The sequence below is a fragment of the Mastigoproctus giganteus genome, chromosome 11, assembly GCF_048544385.1.
Source record: "Mastigoproctus giganteus isolate SK-2022 chromosome 11, ASM4854438v1, whole genome shotgun sequence".
NCBI lineage: Eukaryota > Metazoa > Arthropoda > Arachnida > Uropygi > Thelyphonidae > Mastigoproctus > Mastigoproctus giganteus.
The window spans coordinates 83,640,007-83,654,095 of record NC_143585.1 but is presented as its reverse complement, the minus strand read 5'-3'; the positions used below and the strand labels follow the sequence as shown (position 1 = coordinate 83,654,095).

General features: G+C 34.7%; 1 protein-coding gene across 2 annotated transcripts in view; it reads left to right on the top strand.

Moving 5' to 3' along the window:
• ras (Inosine-5'-monophosphate dehydrogenase ras) overlaps nucleotides 1–14,089 on the top strand; it is a 142,068-nt gene that overhangs the window by 71,659 nt on the left and 56,320 nt on the right. For both annotated transcript variants that reach the window (XM_090385041.1, XM_090385042.1), the window contains one exon: nucleotides 3,850–3,940. In XM_090385041.1, coding sequence (XP_090241167.1) covers nucleotides 3,850–3,940 — 91 coding nt within the window. The remainder of the gene's footprint in view (nucleotides 1–3,849; nucleotides 3,941–14,089) is intronic.

Genomic DNA, 14,089 nt, shown 5'->3' with positions numbered 1-14,089 from the left:
TTATGCAACAGAACAGTTTGTTTCTCCATAAAAGACAATACAATTGAGGAGGGACCGAGTACATGTGATTAAATTTATAATTTTTTTAATATTTAGCAGTTTATTATATAAAAATTGTATTATTTGTGTTCCATTTGATTTAAATTCTTTTTATTTTGTTTTAAATGTAAATATTTTCATTAATTTTTCTTTTCATTATGGCGCTATAGTTCTAATGCTATCTAAATTAACATTTTGTTGGATTTTCAATAAATTTACCTTTTCTTATGAATGACTTAAAAATATTTAATTCTAATAAATTAAACAATGCTGTTATGCCATATAAATTTTTTTATAGATAAAAAAAAAAACCAGTTTACTGAAACAATCTGAAAAGAGAACTTTATAGAAAACATACCAGTAACCCCTGCCATTTAAATGACTGTTTGATGATGTTTCAAAATCTTTGTGGATATTGTTGTGAAGTCTAGATGTGAAAGAAAAATAAAAAGTTTTATTATTACTAGCTCTTAGTATCAGTGTATCCATCTAGATTTAATGACAATTTTATAATTATCATTTAATTAACTTTATCATTTGATATAACTAGTTCTTACAATCCTCTTATTCTTTCCTTCCTCTAGCCTTGACTCTGATATCTACAAGGATTTTGAAATATCAGAATCAGCATATGAATGGTCATGTTATTGTACCGTTTTCTGTAAACGGTAAATTTTGTAAACAATAAGATTTTATTAAAATCTACAAGGATTTTGAAATGCCAGAATCAACGTTTATATGGTCAGGATATTGGACTGTTTTCTGTAAATGGTAAATTTTGTAAATGATAAGTCTTATTAAACTCTTATGGAATACAAGCTCAATTCTATGCTAAATTGTTAGCATATGACATTCCAGGATTCTTACTGAACCTCATCATCATACCATAAATGCTATGTTGTAATTGAATTTCAATGTAGGAGATAAGAGGGCCATATCCATAGAGCCATAGGCATGTACAGTTTTAATGGTTACTGTTTTATCTTGCTTATAGTTTCTAAGTTCCTGAATGCACATCATATTGTCTTATAACATAATCTAAAAAATGAAAAATTTTAGTTGTAATTAATTCTGGTTAATTGTCTATCAATTCATTTCACATAATTGGTAAATGTTCTTCTATTCCCCCCATCTCATTAATGGTTTGAAGATGGTTCAGTAAGAATCCTAAAACATCACTTGCTGACAATTTAGTGTAGAAATTGAACTTATATTGCATATGAGTTTAATACAACCTATTTTGTTAATTTCATGTGGCATAATAGTGTCAATATTATTATTATTTTATATAGTATATAATTTACCATATGGATAAAAAAAAAAATGTAATATCCTTTCCCAACTAAGTTTTCTGTGAACTTTTTTTCCCCCAACTTATTTCAGTAAACTTGATATCTCTCTCTCTCTCTCTCTCTCTCTCTCTCTCTCTCTCTCTCTCTCTCTCTCTGCCCATAAAAAAAAAAAAATTAAGTGGAGTGCAGTGTGTTGTTTAATTTGTCATTGGAATTAGTTATTTCCCATGAAATTAAAAATATTTATTAATTATATTCTGTAATTTGGCCTGTCCCCTCCCCCAAATCCAAATCAGTGAGATTCTACTGTAATTTTAATACATGTACAGATTTTATATCTGTATAGTGTTCTCCACAGAAAATTTGCCAGCCGGGTGGGGAAATGTAATACTTTGCAATATTATAAAATTTTCTGTTATTTATAAATGTGACTTAAGCAGTCCAGAGCAAAAATTAATTGCATAATTTAACATTATATTGATTTAATGATAATTTGTGCAACAAACATGGAAAAAATTTAATATTGGCTAGTGTTATATTTTTTAATTGAAAAATGAAAATTCCAACACAATATACATAAACACACTAAATTTAATAAATAAGGTACATTTTTATTTAAAAAGTGTAATGTTTTAATAATAAATTTAAAAAACAATTTTATTAAATTCAATGTAAAAAATAATAATGAAAAATGCTTAAATCCTTGTCCTTAGTCATCTCAGTGAATTGCAGAATTCAAACACCATATTGACAGCATCAATCAGCTGGCATCTGATAGCTCAACATAAAGTACATGACGATATTCTGGGTAATCTGGATTTGCAGTGTCGAACTATGCAATGGCTACATGAGTCAGCACGTCATGTGGCCATCATGTAGTTCATGTATATAACTGCATAGGTAGGTTACGTACTGGAAAGCTGAGTTCTGCCTATCTTTTGGCATCCAATCACAATTCCAGCCGAACTTGGTGTCTGCTCCTGTCGCATTGACCTCGATTGCATAGTATCTTCGATTTAATATTGATTGAGATCAGTGAGCAGTACCATACAGTGCCGCGAGAATCGCTTAAATTTTAGCCAGGTGGTCAGTTAAATTCATTTGATAGGTCCTGGGTCCTGTGTATACGTCATATTTTTCATTTTACTGTATCTATTGAATAAGTTATTAGTATTAGAAATGTTTTAATTTTTTTTTTTTTTTTACATGAACTTGTCAAATTTATTGAATTGCAACTTGGTGCATTCTCTGTGAATAAGCAAAACTCTTATAGCAAACGTGAAACTGGAGAGTAGAAGAGGAAATTGTATATAAAGTAATTGGTGATCAGGGTGGATCATAATCAATGAAAGGTACCCGTGTGCAAATTATAAAGTAAAATACCTTTACTGCATTCACCAAAATGCAGTTTACTTACAAAAAATGTAACAAATGGGGAACTTCTATTGGCAAAACTGTCATGAAGAAGATATTAATAATAATTAAATAGCATATTTTATCCTTTGCTTGTGATGATGAGTCACTGCTATTCAAAAATTTAGACAAATACTTTGAAGATAGGCTAGACCAGAAACACATCATTCTTTGCAGAATATCTGAAGGGGCATCCTTTCACCGTACAAGCCAGGAAACCACATTAGTGGAAGAAATTACTGAAAACATTGACAGGTTTGATGCTATAACAATGAATGAGGAAGTTCACAGATAGTTCATACAAGTCTTGGCAAAGATGGAGAAAGATATAGTTAATGATGGACTTTTGATATAAGCCACCAGTAGCAAATTACCACTAACTCAGTTGGAAAACAAAATCTGTATAAAATGTTATCCGATCGTATCTTACTGCACCTTTCCAGCAAATGACTTACCAGAGCCTTAGTAGCAGGCACCAAGGAATTCTATGAAGGGTGCCATGGCACCCACAAGCACCGGTTTAGTGGGCCCTGCCTCACAGGAAACATCAGCTATTATTCCCTTTGGCAGCGATTTTCTATGGTCTCTGAGTTAGTATGTCATTAATTCTTATGGCAATGAAAGAAAAATAGTGGAAATCTTGTGGCAAAGTTGATGGTGTTTGCAAGATATCTTCAACTTGGTGTTTGATGGCTTTGTCTTTGTATTGTTCCAGTCTCTGAAGCAATTCTAGAATATGCTGATTACACCCTGTGATACTCCAAGCACTTTTGCCCTGAACTGTTCAAACATTTACTCTTAATTTTCTTCTGACACAAATGGCTCTAAGCTGTGAACTCAGGTGAATTATATTCAGTGTTTAGTAGTAAATTGAGTGACATTCATTGCTGAATGTCGCTGAGTTTACTACTAAACATCTGAATCCCTTGCAGATGATATGCATCATCGCGAATATAATTTGCACGTTATATAGTTTTTGTGTTTGTCTTCTTCAGCGTAAACAATTTGTTATACAGGAATATTTATCTCTTAATTGTTTTAGCAGTGTTTTATATTAAGGTATAAGCAGCTGTTGTGCATTAACCCTGTCTCTTCGATATCTTAGGATTCTTCTCAAGGCAATTCAATCTATCAAATTGAAATGATAAAGTATGTTAAAGAGAAATATCCTTCAGTCCAGCTGATAGGAGGCAATGGTAAGATTTAAAAATTTATGTGAAAATGCATTTTAATTTTAAAATGCATACAACTAAAAGAATGTAATCATGCATTATCATTTGTGAGTTGCTTAATAATCAGAATTACTTTAAAAATTGTGTGACATGTTTTCCTTTCAACTTTTTGATAATTTGAATAATGTTCTAAAAATATTTTAAGGAATAATAGACAAATGGAATATGAAAAGGCTTTATGCCCTTTTGGTAATTGTTCTGGTCTTGTTAGTAATATGCTAATTAGTATATTACCAGATTGATATCTGTAAATTTAGAGGCTAAGTTAAACAGAATGGGAAATGTTTATTCACTTCTGGCAGTTTTACTTGAAAAAATTGTTTGAAAGGAAATCTAGTTATTGAGTTCTTGAGAATTAATAATTTTTCTCTTTATAGAACTTGCTGATTTCTAAATAATTCATTGGTATGGATTTAAAAATTATAGAACTTTTGGTGAGTTATATAAAGATTAAATAATAATCAACCCATTCTTTTTTTTTTTTAGAATTGAGTTCTAACAGGTGTTTCTGTTAGAATGTTAAGTCAGTCACCAAATTAAAAACATTAATGTTACTAACTGGCATTACTACTCTCAGATATGGAAGTTTAAACAGGTAAATGCTTTATAGAAAAAATATTTTGGTTCATTTTTAGTGCATTCTTCTCTGTCTTATCTTATGTACAGTATTCACTTCCAAATTGAAGCAGTATTCTTGAAATATGTTATTCAGTTGAAATTAAGAAAGCACGATTGTTTCTGGATAGTGGGTTTTTTTTTTTTTTATAACCTTAACATCTTGAATTTTAATCATAACTCCTCTGACTGTGTGGTCGTCCCGGAGTATAAATAGAAAATTTATTTATTTACTTGAAAAAGGTTGGAGAAGCCGGTCTTACAGCATTATGTTAAGATGCTGGTGATAGGTTTAATGGTGTAATAAGATAAAAGTATACTGACAATGTATTTAGCAATAGCCATAAAGTTTAACTGCAAATTTCTGTGCCTAAAAACTATTTTAAATTATAACAATTAGTTTGAGAAAGTTTAGTGCAGAGGTAATCATAAGAGGGTGCTTTAAAGTTTGCCGAATCTGTTTGCAAAAAAAATAATGATAAATAGATAAAAAAAACTAAAAAAACTAATTGTTGGAAAGTATTCATATTTGTTAGGCACACCATGGAATTTATAAAATGCAAATTTGTGCAAACGAAATTTATGTAAAGTAGTAATTGCAAGGTAAATGTAGGAATATGGTGTTAAGGAAAGAATTGGTTGATCTGTGCTTGTCTTTCATGGCCCACAAAGTGTTAGAACTGAAGAATTCTGAAGAACTCAGAATAGTACCATTGCAAGATGTCAGAGATGATGATGATGGTAATATGACATACGTTTAGTAGTAGTAACGGCAAATGATGCAAGAAAGCAAGCTTACATAGCATCAGCCCAAAAAAAACAAAAAATCATTCCACCCGTCTGTACTCTCCAAGGATTTGTCTAGTTCTCCCTTGAATTTATTCACTCCATCCACTTCCATAACAACAGATGGAAGCCTGTTCCAACAATCAGGCACCCACTGGCTGAAGGCAAACTTCTGCACATCCATCCTACAACCATCCTTTCTCAACCTGAATTTGTCTCCTCATGTGTGTAATTTCAGCAAGTGGAAGAATACTATTAATATTAAACTTTCTCAATCCATTCAAGGCTTAATAACTGCTTTACAATTGTTGCAAGCTTTGGTGTAGGCAGAAAACGAACCTTGAGAATTCGATACAAGCCAACTGCGATATGCATCATTTTTAACTTGAGCATCTTTAGCACATTTATTGGAAAACCAAGGTTTAGATAAAGGACAAGATTTTAAGTTGGAGTGTGGAATAAAGGATTTCATTCCTGGAAGAATAATTTTACTGAAACAATCTGAGCAAACGTTGACACCAGAAGATTTGAAATGGTAATCCGACCAAGCAAAAGAAAAAAAATTTCAGATAATCCCATTTTGCATTCTTGTAATGGCAAACAAGAGGTTGAGAATGGCCACATGAGAAAGGCTCCATTGGAGAAGAGACCACCACCAAGTTGTGATCTGATGTGCCTAGAGGACCACTGACCGTATACTTAAAAGGGTTGTTTGTGAGAAAAAGATCAAGCATGGCTGCATGTTTAGGATTGTCTGGTATTTTGGTAGGTAAATGAACAATCTGTGCAAGGTCATTAGTAATTGCAAAAGCCTCAACATCTTGATCAGCTGGTTCCGTGTGACTAAAAAAACTTAAACTAGCAGAGTTGTGAACATTAAACTCCCCAAGGAAAATTACCTCACTGTTAGAAAAGTTCGACTGAAGAAAGTCAAGTTTCAAAGAGAGAAAGTCAGTTCCAAGTGATTAGTGGAGTTGGGGGAACAATAGAGGCAACAGATGAATTTGACAGAATGTGGTAGATTTTAAGCCAGAGATTGAAAAGAGGAGAATACTAAAACTCTGATAGGGAATATAAAAATGGACACATGCACAAATTTGAAGTGAAAAGGATCATACAGTGAATAATTTGGACAACTGAGATGAGCAGTGGTTGAATCAACCAATAACTGGGATTCTGTCAGAAAAAGTACATGGGGTTTGATAGACTGTAAGTGGAAATGCACATCATTGAGATTGGATCTGAGACCATGTATATTTGTGAAACGAACAAGGAAGTGTTTGGGAGTTTTAGATCTTTTCACAGATTATTTTGTTCTATTAGTTTGAAAATTCATGATGTGTATTCAATAGTAAGAAAAGGCTGGAAGGATACTGTATGGAGTAATGAAATTTTTTGATATGGCATACACATTGCAAGAATATACCCAACTCCTTGATATAACATGGCCTTGATGATGCCCCTCACATATACATTATTCGGACTCCCTCCAGTCAGATCCGGCATAGTATAGGCAGCAAGATTATACACTAGCTGATCTAGAAGCCTCCTCCTAGAGAGTTATCAATAGGTTTAGTTTGGTGGACTACATAGCGGCCGGTCTGTGAACACTGTTTTCGAGTTGTACCCTCGAAATATAAGGAAGATTTGATCTTGCCGTGATGTCTATCATAACCTGAAAATAATGCAGTATAATTGAAAATAATCAATTATACTGCATGATTGGAAAAGATTGGGAGGGTTTAATTGCGACTGTATAATATTCATTTCTTTTCTCTCAATCTTTTATTTGATTCACTTTTCGCTCTCTCTATATGTTAGTGGAAATGCACATCATTGAGATTGTGTACAAGCAGTATGGCATTCATGAGTCTTGCATAACAATACATGCAAAGCATGTACAGGCTGACTATATTGCACTAAAACTACATTTAATATCTAATTTTTTTTTATGTACAGTCAAAGCTCTATATAACGACCTGGCAAGGGAATGAGAAAAAGCGGTTGTTATATTGGAAGGATGTTATCTCAATTGTTTATAAAATTAGCAACAAAACAAGTAAAAGCTTGAGCATTTAATGTAATTCTGCTAATACAATGTAGTATAATATTATGATTATAAATTTGCATTGATAGTAGGGTGTAGTGAGGTTGCAATTAAATTGTAAATTTTGCTATATACTTATCACCACCTAACAAGAGAATTGTTTCATACTGTCAAAACATTGTTTCAATGGTAGAGCACTTTTTAAAAGAGATTTATGAAGGCGTGCAATAGCAGTTATTTCACTTTTGCAGCTAGGTTGCACTTGAAAAATATTGATGTACAAGTTCTAATCCTTGATGAGCATCTTTCACTGAAACGTCTTGAAACTTCAACCACAGTAGGCTGCAATTAGTTCCTCTTCATTCATGCATATCCTGAAACATTGTGTCTGCATCCACTTCTACATAATCTTTGAAGCTTAAGTTTTCCTGTAAGGTTTAGGTGATGATGCACATGCTCAGATGTTTCTTCCATATCATTGGACTGTTCTTCACAATTCATAGAGGAAGAAGCATTGAAACTTCACACATTGCATCATTCAAGGAGGTGAATCCAGCATGTTTGAAGCAGTTGGCGATCACCTTTTCATCACCTACATCTCATGCTAAAACAAATACATTGTCTGTAGGGTGTTGACTTCGCATTGATTTTTTGCTTTTAAGACACAGGACAATTTTGTTCAGTAGCATTCTTTGGTAGTTTTTCTTGAATAATTTTCCTTCCATTCATTTGTAGTGTTGGCTGCATTTTTGCCACTTTTTTTTTTTTTTTTTTTGAAAGACAGGCCATGACGAGTCTTAAATTTCTGGAACTATCTGTCTGAACTTTTAAATTCTTCAATATCCACTTGATGTGCAAATGATTCAGTGTTAGCTTTTCAAAGATTACCATCTACAGGAACGTGTTCTGCCTGCATCATTAGCCATTCCAAAAGTACCTTTTCAAGATCCGGATACTTTGCCTTTCATGCTGGAATCTTACGAAGTGCAGCAGATTTCTCTAAACTTTCAATCTTTTTCTGATATTTCAGAATATGTGAAAAGAGTACTTTTAGGAATGCCGAACTGTTTGATGATGTGAGCTATATCTTAGAATGCACACCATATCTGCAGCTTGAAATCCCAACTTTATCTGCGATTGGCAAAGCTATCTACTTTCTTGGAGCGAATAACCAATAAACATACACTCTAACTAATAAAATGAACTTCTAGCTGATGTTCATTTCATTACCACACTGCGAGAAAAGAGTATGGTAAATCTTAAATTGTTTCTCACAGTCAGGCTGCAATTACTTCATTATATATTTGAAGCGTTTTGTCATTTTTAAAAACGAATATTGTAATAAAAAAAAGTAAATTCAGATTGAGGTAAAAATTTATGGTCATTATAGAGATCCTTTTATTTTCAAGTTTGTTGTACTGAATGTAAAATAGCATCATTAGGTTAATGAGAAATTGGCTGGGACAACTACAATTGGGATGTTATAACATGTTGGGACATTAAAAAGAGGATCACTATAAAGAGCTTCAACTGTATAAATAATTGCTGGATTTGGTCCAATTTAAATGAAATTTGGAATGCCTCTGGCCAAATCGGGCCAAATATAAAATTTTCATGAAAATCTGTCCACTGGAAGTTGCTCTAAGTATAGATGGACACACACACACACTGGACACTCAGTAGTCATTTTATTACTTCTTTAAATGTTGGTTTTTTCAAATACTGTTCTCAGTACCTTTTGATTTTGCTATTTACACTTTCATTTTTGGAGTATTACATTCCTGTCCATGTATTTATCTGTCTGCAAAATTTTGTTTATTATACGTATGTGCGTCAAGGTTTACCGATATAGATATGCTTTCTCTTTGTTGCTTCATTATCGTATCTCCTATATACTTATCAAAAACAACTAAAGAGGTCAATAGTTATCAATTTTTTGCAATTCTCTTTCAAGTCAGCTTCATCACTATAAATTTAATGAGCTCTAAGAACTGTCCATATATACTACTGCTTTAGTTACAGCTGTCATTTCAACCGCATATGTTTGCACTGTCGTTTCCTGCTTCCTTTCACTACTGTGCACTACTTGAATATTCCAGGTATTATTTTGTATGCTTTTTAGCAACCTGTTGCATTTCCATATTTAGATCTCGGCCATTTACTGCACTTATTTTCGATTTCCCACTACCCATGCATTTGGTAGTAGTCTCTTTTTTATACTAATACTCACATAGCCAGGTTCCTTACTAAAAGGATGGGCTTTATGACCCCAGCCTGTTTGTAAAGCTATTAGTGCAATACGAGGGTGATAAGAACATTCATACTATCCTTAATCTTTAATTGGCCTTATAATTCAGCCTATAAATTTTGCCTAATTCATCATAACTTATAGGATATTCACATTCTCTTCCCTTTCAACACCTACATTAGCTCATATTTCTGCTATCCTTTTCCTTCTAGCTTTTGGCATCTTGTGGAACTTTCACTCATATCTTCACTCTTACTTTCACATTTATTAACACACACACACACACACACACACACACACACACACACACACACACACACACACACACACACGTGTTCAAAGAAAGTGCATCACCCCTTAAAATTGTAATTGTTGTCCGAATAATGTAAGTATATGGCAATATTTCTTACAGATTGCATCAGATAAGATTGACACACGGTAGGTGATGACATAATATTGCATCAGCTGTTACTTTATTTCAGCTATATAAGCATGCCCTGCAAGAGTTGCAGTCATTCCTTGCTTGTGTCAGGATGGAGAGTTACATGCAGTTGATGTCATGAAGAAAGAGTGCTATTGTTGCTTTACGTGAGGAAGGATGATCTTCCTGTCATATTGCTTAGCCTTATAGCATGTCTTGTAATCGATCAACAGTGAGTAGATTTCTTTCCAACTCAAGAATACTGGTTCTGCTGATAGGAAAAGAGGAATTGGATGCAAACAAGTCTCTTGTTTGCATCTATATATAGATGTGCTTCTATATATAATAAGTGCTTCAAACTGCGTTTTGAAGCACTTATACCTTAAAAACCGTAAAGATTCTTCGTCTGAGCTGAAAAGAGAATGGGAAAACATAAAGGAGTGGTAGCAAGTGCAGTAACAGTCAGAAGACGCCTCTCCAAAAATAGACCTGTAGCCCATTGTCCTAAGAAGAAGCCCCCTACTCACAAAAAAATAATGAAAAAGGCCAGATTAATTTGGTGTAAGGAGCATGTCAAATGGACCCTCCCCCCCAGCAGTGGAAGTCCCGGTTATTTTCTCGGATGAGGAGAAATTCAACCTGCATGGCTCTGATGGGACACAAACGATTCGCCATAGATGTGGTGAAGAATACCATCCAGACTGTGGTGTCTACAGTGAAATTCCCTACCAGCCAAATGATATGGGGGTGCATTTCATATTACAGAGTAGGTCACCTGCAGTTTATAAAAGGTTCTGTAAATGCCAGTGGATACCTGGCTATATCGGAAGGCAAAATGGTGCCAGCCGTTAGAGACCATTTCAACCTGCTAAGTAACTGCATCTTTCAGGACGACTCTGCTCCTTGTCATCAGGCAAAAAGTGTAAGTAGGCACTTCTATAGTTACTTAGCTTCATTTCTGCATTAGAGGTTCGACAGTAATGTGTTTTCATTTGTTACAGTGAAAAAATGGTTGGAAGTGCGGTCCATTACAACTGTTAGCTGGTCAGGAAACAGCTTGGAACTGAATCTTATAGAGAACTGTTGGCATCAGTGACACCAGTGTGGAATGTGCAGTTGCTAGAAAGAAACTAAAGACCCTTCATGGACTTCAGGAAGCCATAATTCTTGTTTGGAACCACAAACTATCAGTTGATTATCTTCAGAAATTGATCTTGTCAATGCCTCAATGGTGTGCTGCTCTTATCGGGCCAAAAGGGTGTTCAACTAAATATTAGTTTGCACCTGGTGAAATTATCATTTAAAATGATAAACTGAAGCAAATTGGGGGCTTCTGATAACATTTCAGCCATAATTGCCGTGTTTACCAAAACTGTTGTATAAAGGTTGCAAATGTTCATTTTGGAATATTTTGAGAGCACCTGTCAAATATTACTTAACTTTACCTTAACTATTAATAAATATCTTTTGTTTATATTTTTATTTGTGATGCTAGTCATTAATGTAATATACCATGCACTTTCTGTGCGTGTCTAACAATGAAAGAAATAGGAATACCTGGCAATTGCTTGGTGTGTGTGGTTAATTTTGTATAGGACCTGATGTTGCCACCTTGAAATGTGGATTGCACATTAATTGTTGGTAGAAGGCTGGTAGCTGTAAATTTCTGTACCTTCCTAGAGATAGTTTCATTGGGTTAGTTTTGGAAGTGAAAAGTTACTGTTTACTTGGAATTGTATGTGGAAATCTCCTGTCAGGTTCTGCACTACTATTTTTGTTACTGTTCTTTTGTGGAACCTCCTGAGTTCTGCTCAGAATTTTAATTTCTTACCCTTAATGGTTTTCTAAATTGTAAAATAGAAATCTAATATTATTTTGTGTCTGTTCATATTTATTTATATACAGTAGACTCTCGATTTTTCTGGGATAGATGGTAAAAAAATATTCCCGGATAGTTGATTTCCTGGTTAATACAAAAATACAGTAAGTTTCCAACATATGTACGAGATACATTCCAGGACTTCTTGCGTAAGTCGGGAATGGCTAATAAAATATTGCTACTATATCCGTGATATGCCAAAATTACAAAAACCACACAATATCCTCAGAAGAATGAAGAAACTAGTTATATATTTTAGCATTAGCATTAGAAGAGGCATATGATGCAAGAAAGCAAGCTTATGCAGCATCAGCCAAAAAAAAACAAAAAAAGAGAAAACCACTTCCACTTCACCCTTCCGTTCATTTGAAATACCTGTCCAGCTGAGCCTTAAATTTATTTAGGCTATCAACTTCACAACAAGGGATGGAAGTCTACCAACAACCCTAAAGGCAAATTTCCACACACCTATCCTACATGTCTTTCCTCAATTTGAATTTATGCCCTCTCAGGTGATTATTCTGAGCAAGAGGAAGAATCCCATCAGCATTGAGCATGCTCAAACCAGTCAAGGCTTTATACACCTCTATCAGATCACCTTGCTGGTGCCTAGACTCCAGACACTGTAATTTGCAAAATTTAAGCCTTTCTTCGTAAGAGCAACCCTTTGTTCCATTCACTAATCTTGTTGCCCTTCTTTGTACTCGTTCCAACAGCTCTACATCCTTCTTAAAATGAGGCCTCCAGACCTGTATACAGTACTGTGTGGCCTGACCATTGCCTTATACAAGGGAATAATCACCTCCTTATCCCTGCTAGAAAAATTCCTGTATATCATTGACAAGACAACATGAGCTACTCTTCCAGACCATCTGCACTGCTCAGAAAACTTCATATCTGCCTGCACAATTACCCTCAGGTCCTTTTCATTCTCTACCGCTGTCAGTGTAGTAACACAGAGTTGATACGTTGCTCTGGGGTTTACTGTTTCCCATATGTAGTACTTTATATTTGTCAATGTTAAACTTCATTTGCTACCTCTCAGCCCATCTGCTCAACCTTTCCAGATCCTGTTGCAGCAGCATATTGTCAGTAGTGTCCTTAACAACCATGCCAACCTTTGTATCATCTGCAAACTTGGACATTAAGCTTGATATACCATCATCAATATCATTTATCAATACAGAAAACAACACTGGACCCCGACACTGAACCCTGAAGGACTCCACTAATAACATTAGTCCACGATGAGCAGTGTCCATTGATTACCACTCTGTCTTCTCCCCCTCAACCATCCCTTTATCCATAGCAGCAATTTGCCTCCAATGCCACACTGCTCCAATTTGTGCAGCAGTCTTCCATGTGCAACAGTATCAAAAGCCTTTCTAAGATCCAAATATATAATATCAGAGTTATTCCCTGCATCCAGTTCTTTTGTGACTGCATCATAGTATCCAATCAAAATTGGTCAGGCAAGACTTTCCCTTAACAAAACCATGCTGTGTCTGAGCTATAACCTGTCAAGATGATCCTGCAGTGCCTCCATTAATTTTCCTGGAACAGAAGTTAAACTCACAGGTCTATAATTACTTGTGTCAGCCTTTGATCCTCCTTTTGAATTGGGGTCACATTTGCACTTCTCCAGTGTATGGGTACACCTTTTGAGCCCAAAGAAGCTCTAATAATTATGGCTAAGGGTTTGCTTACTTCCTTTGGGCTCAAGAGAGGTACCCATACACTGGAGAAGTGCAAATGTGACCCCAATTGGTGTGATCAAATGTGATCCCATCCACCCAGGGGTGCCTTTTTTATGTTTATCCTCAACACTTTTCCTCCACTTTCCTCTCAGTTATTACACAAACATCTAGCTCACTGCCAGAGTTTACTTCACCTCTGGCATTCCCCTTCCTGAATAACTCCTCATGTGTGAATGTCGATGCAAAATACTCGTTTAGTTTGTTAGCCACCTGAGAAGGATCATCAACAGTTGAACCATCAATATCCAGTGGACCAATCTGCATCCCTTTCCTTCTAGAGTTTACATAGGCAAATAACTCTTTTCTGTTTTTCTTTGCATCCTTTGCCAAGGATTTCTCATAATCTGCCTTTGCCTGCCT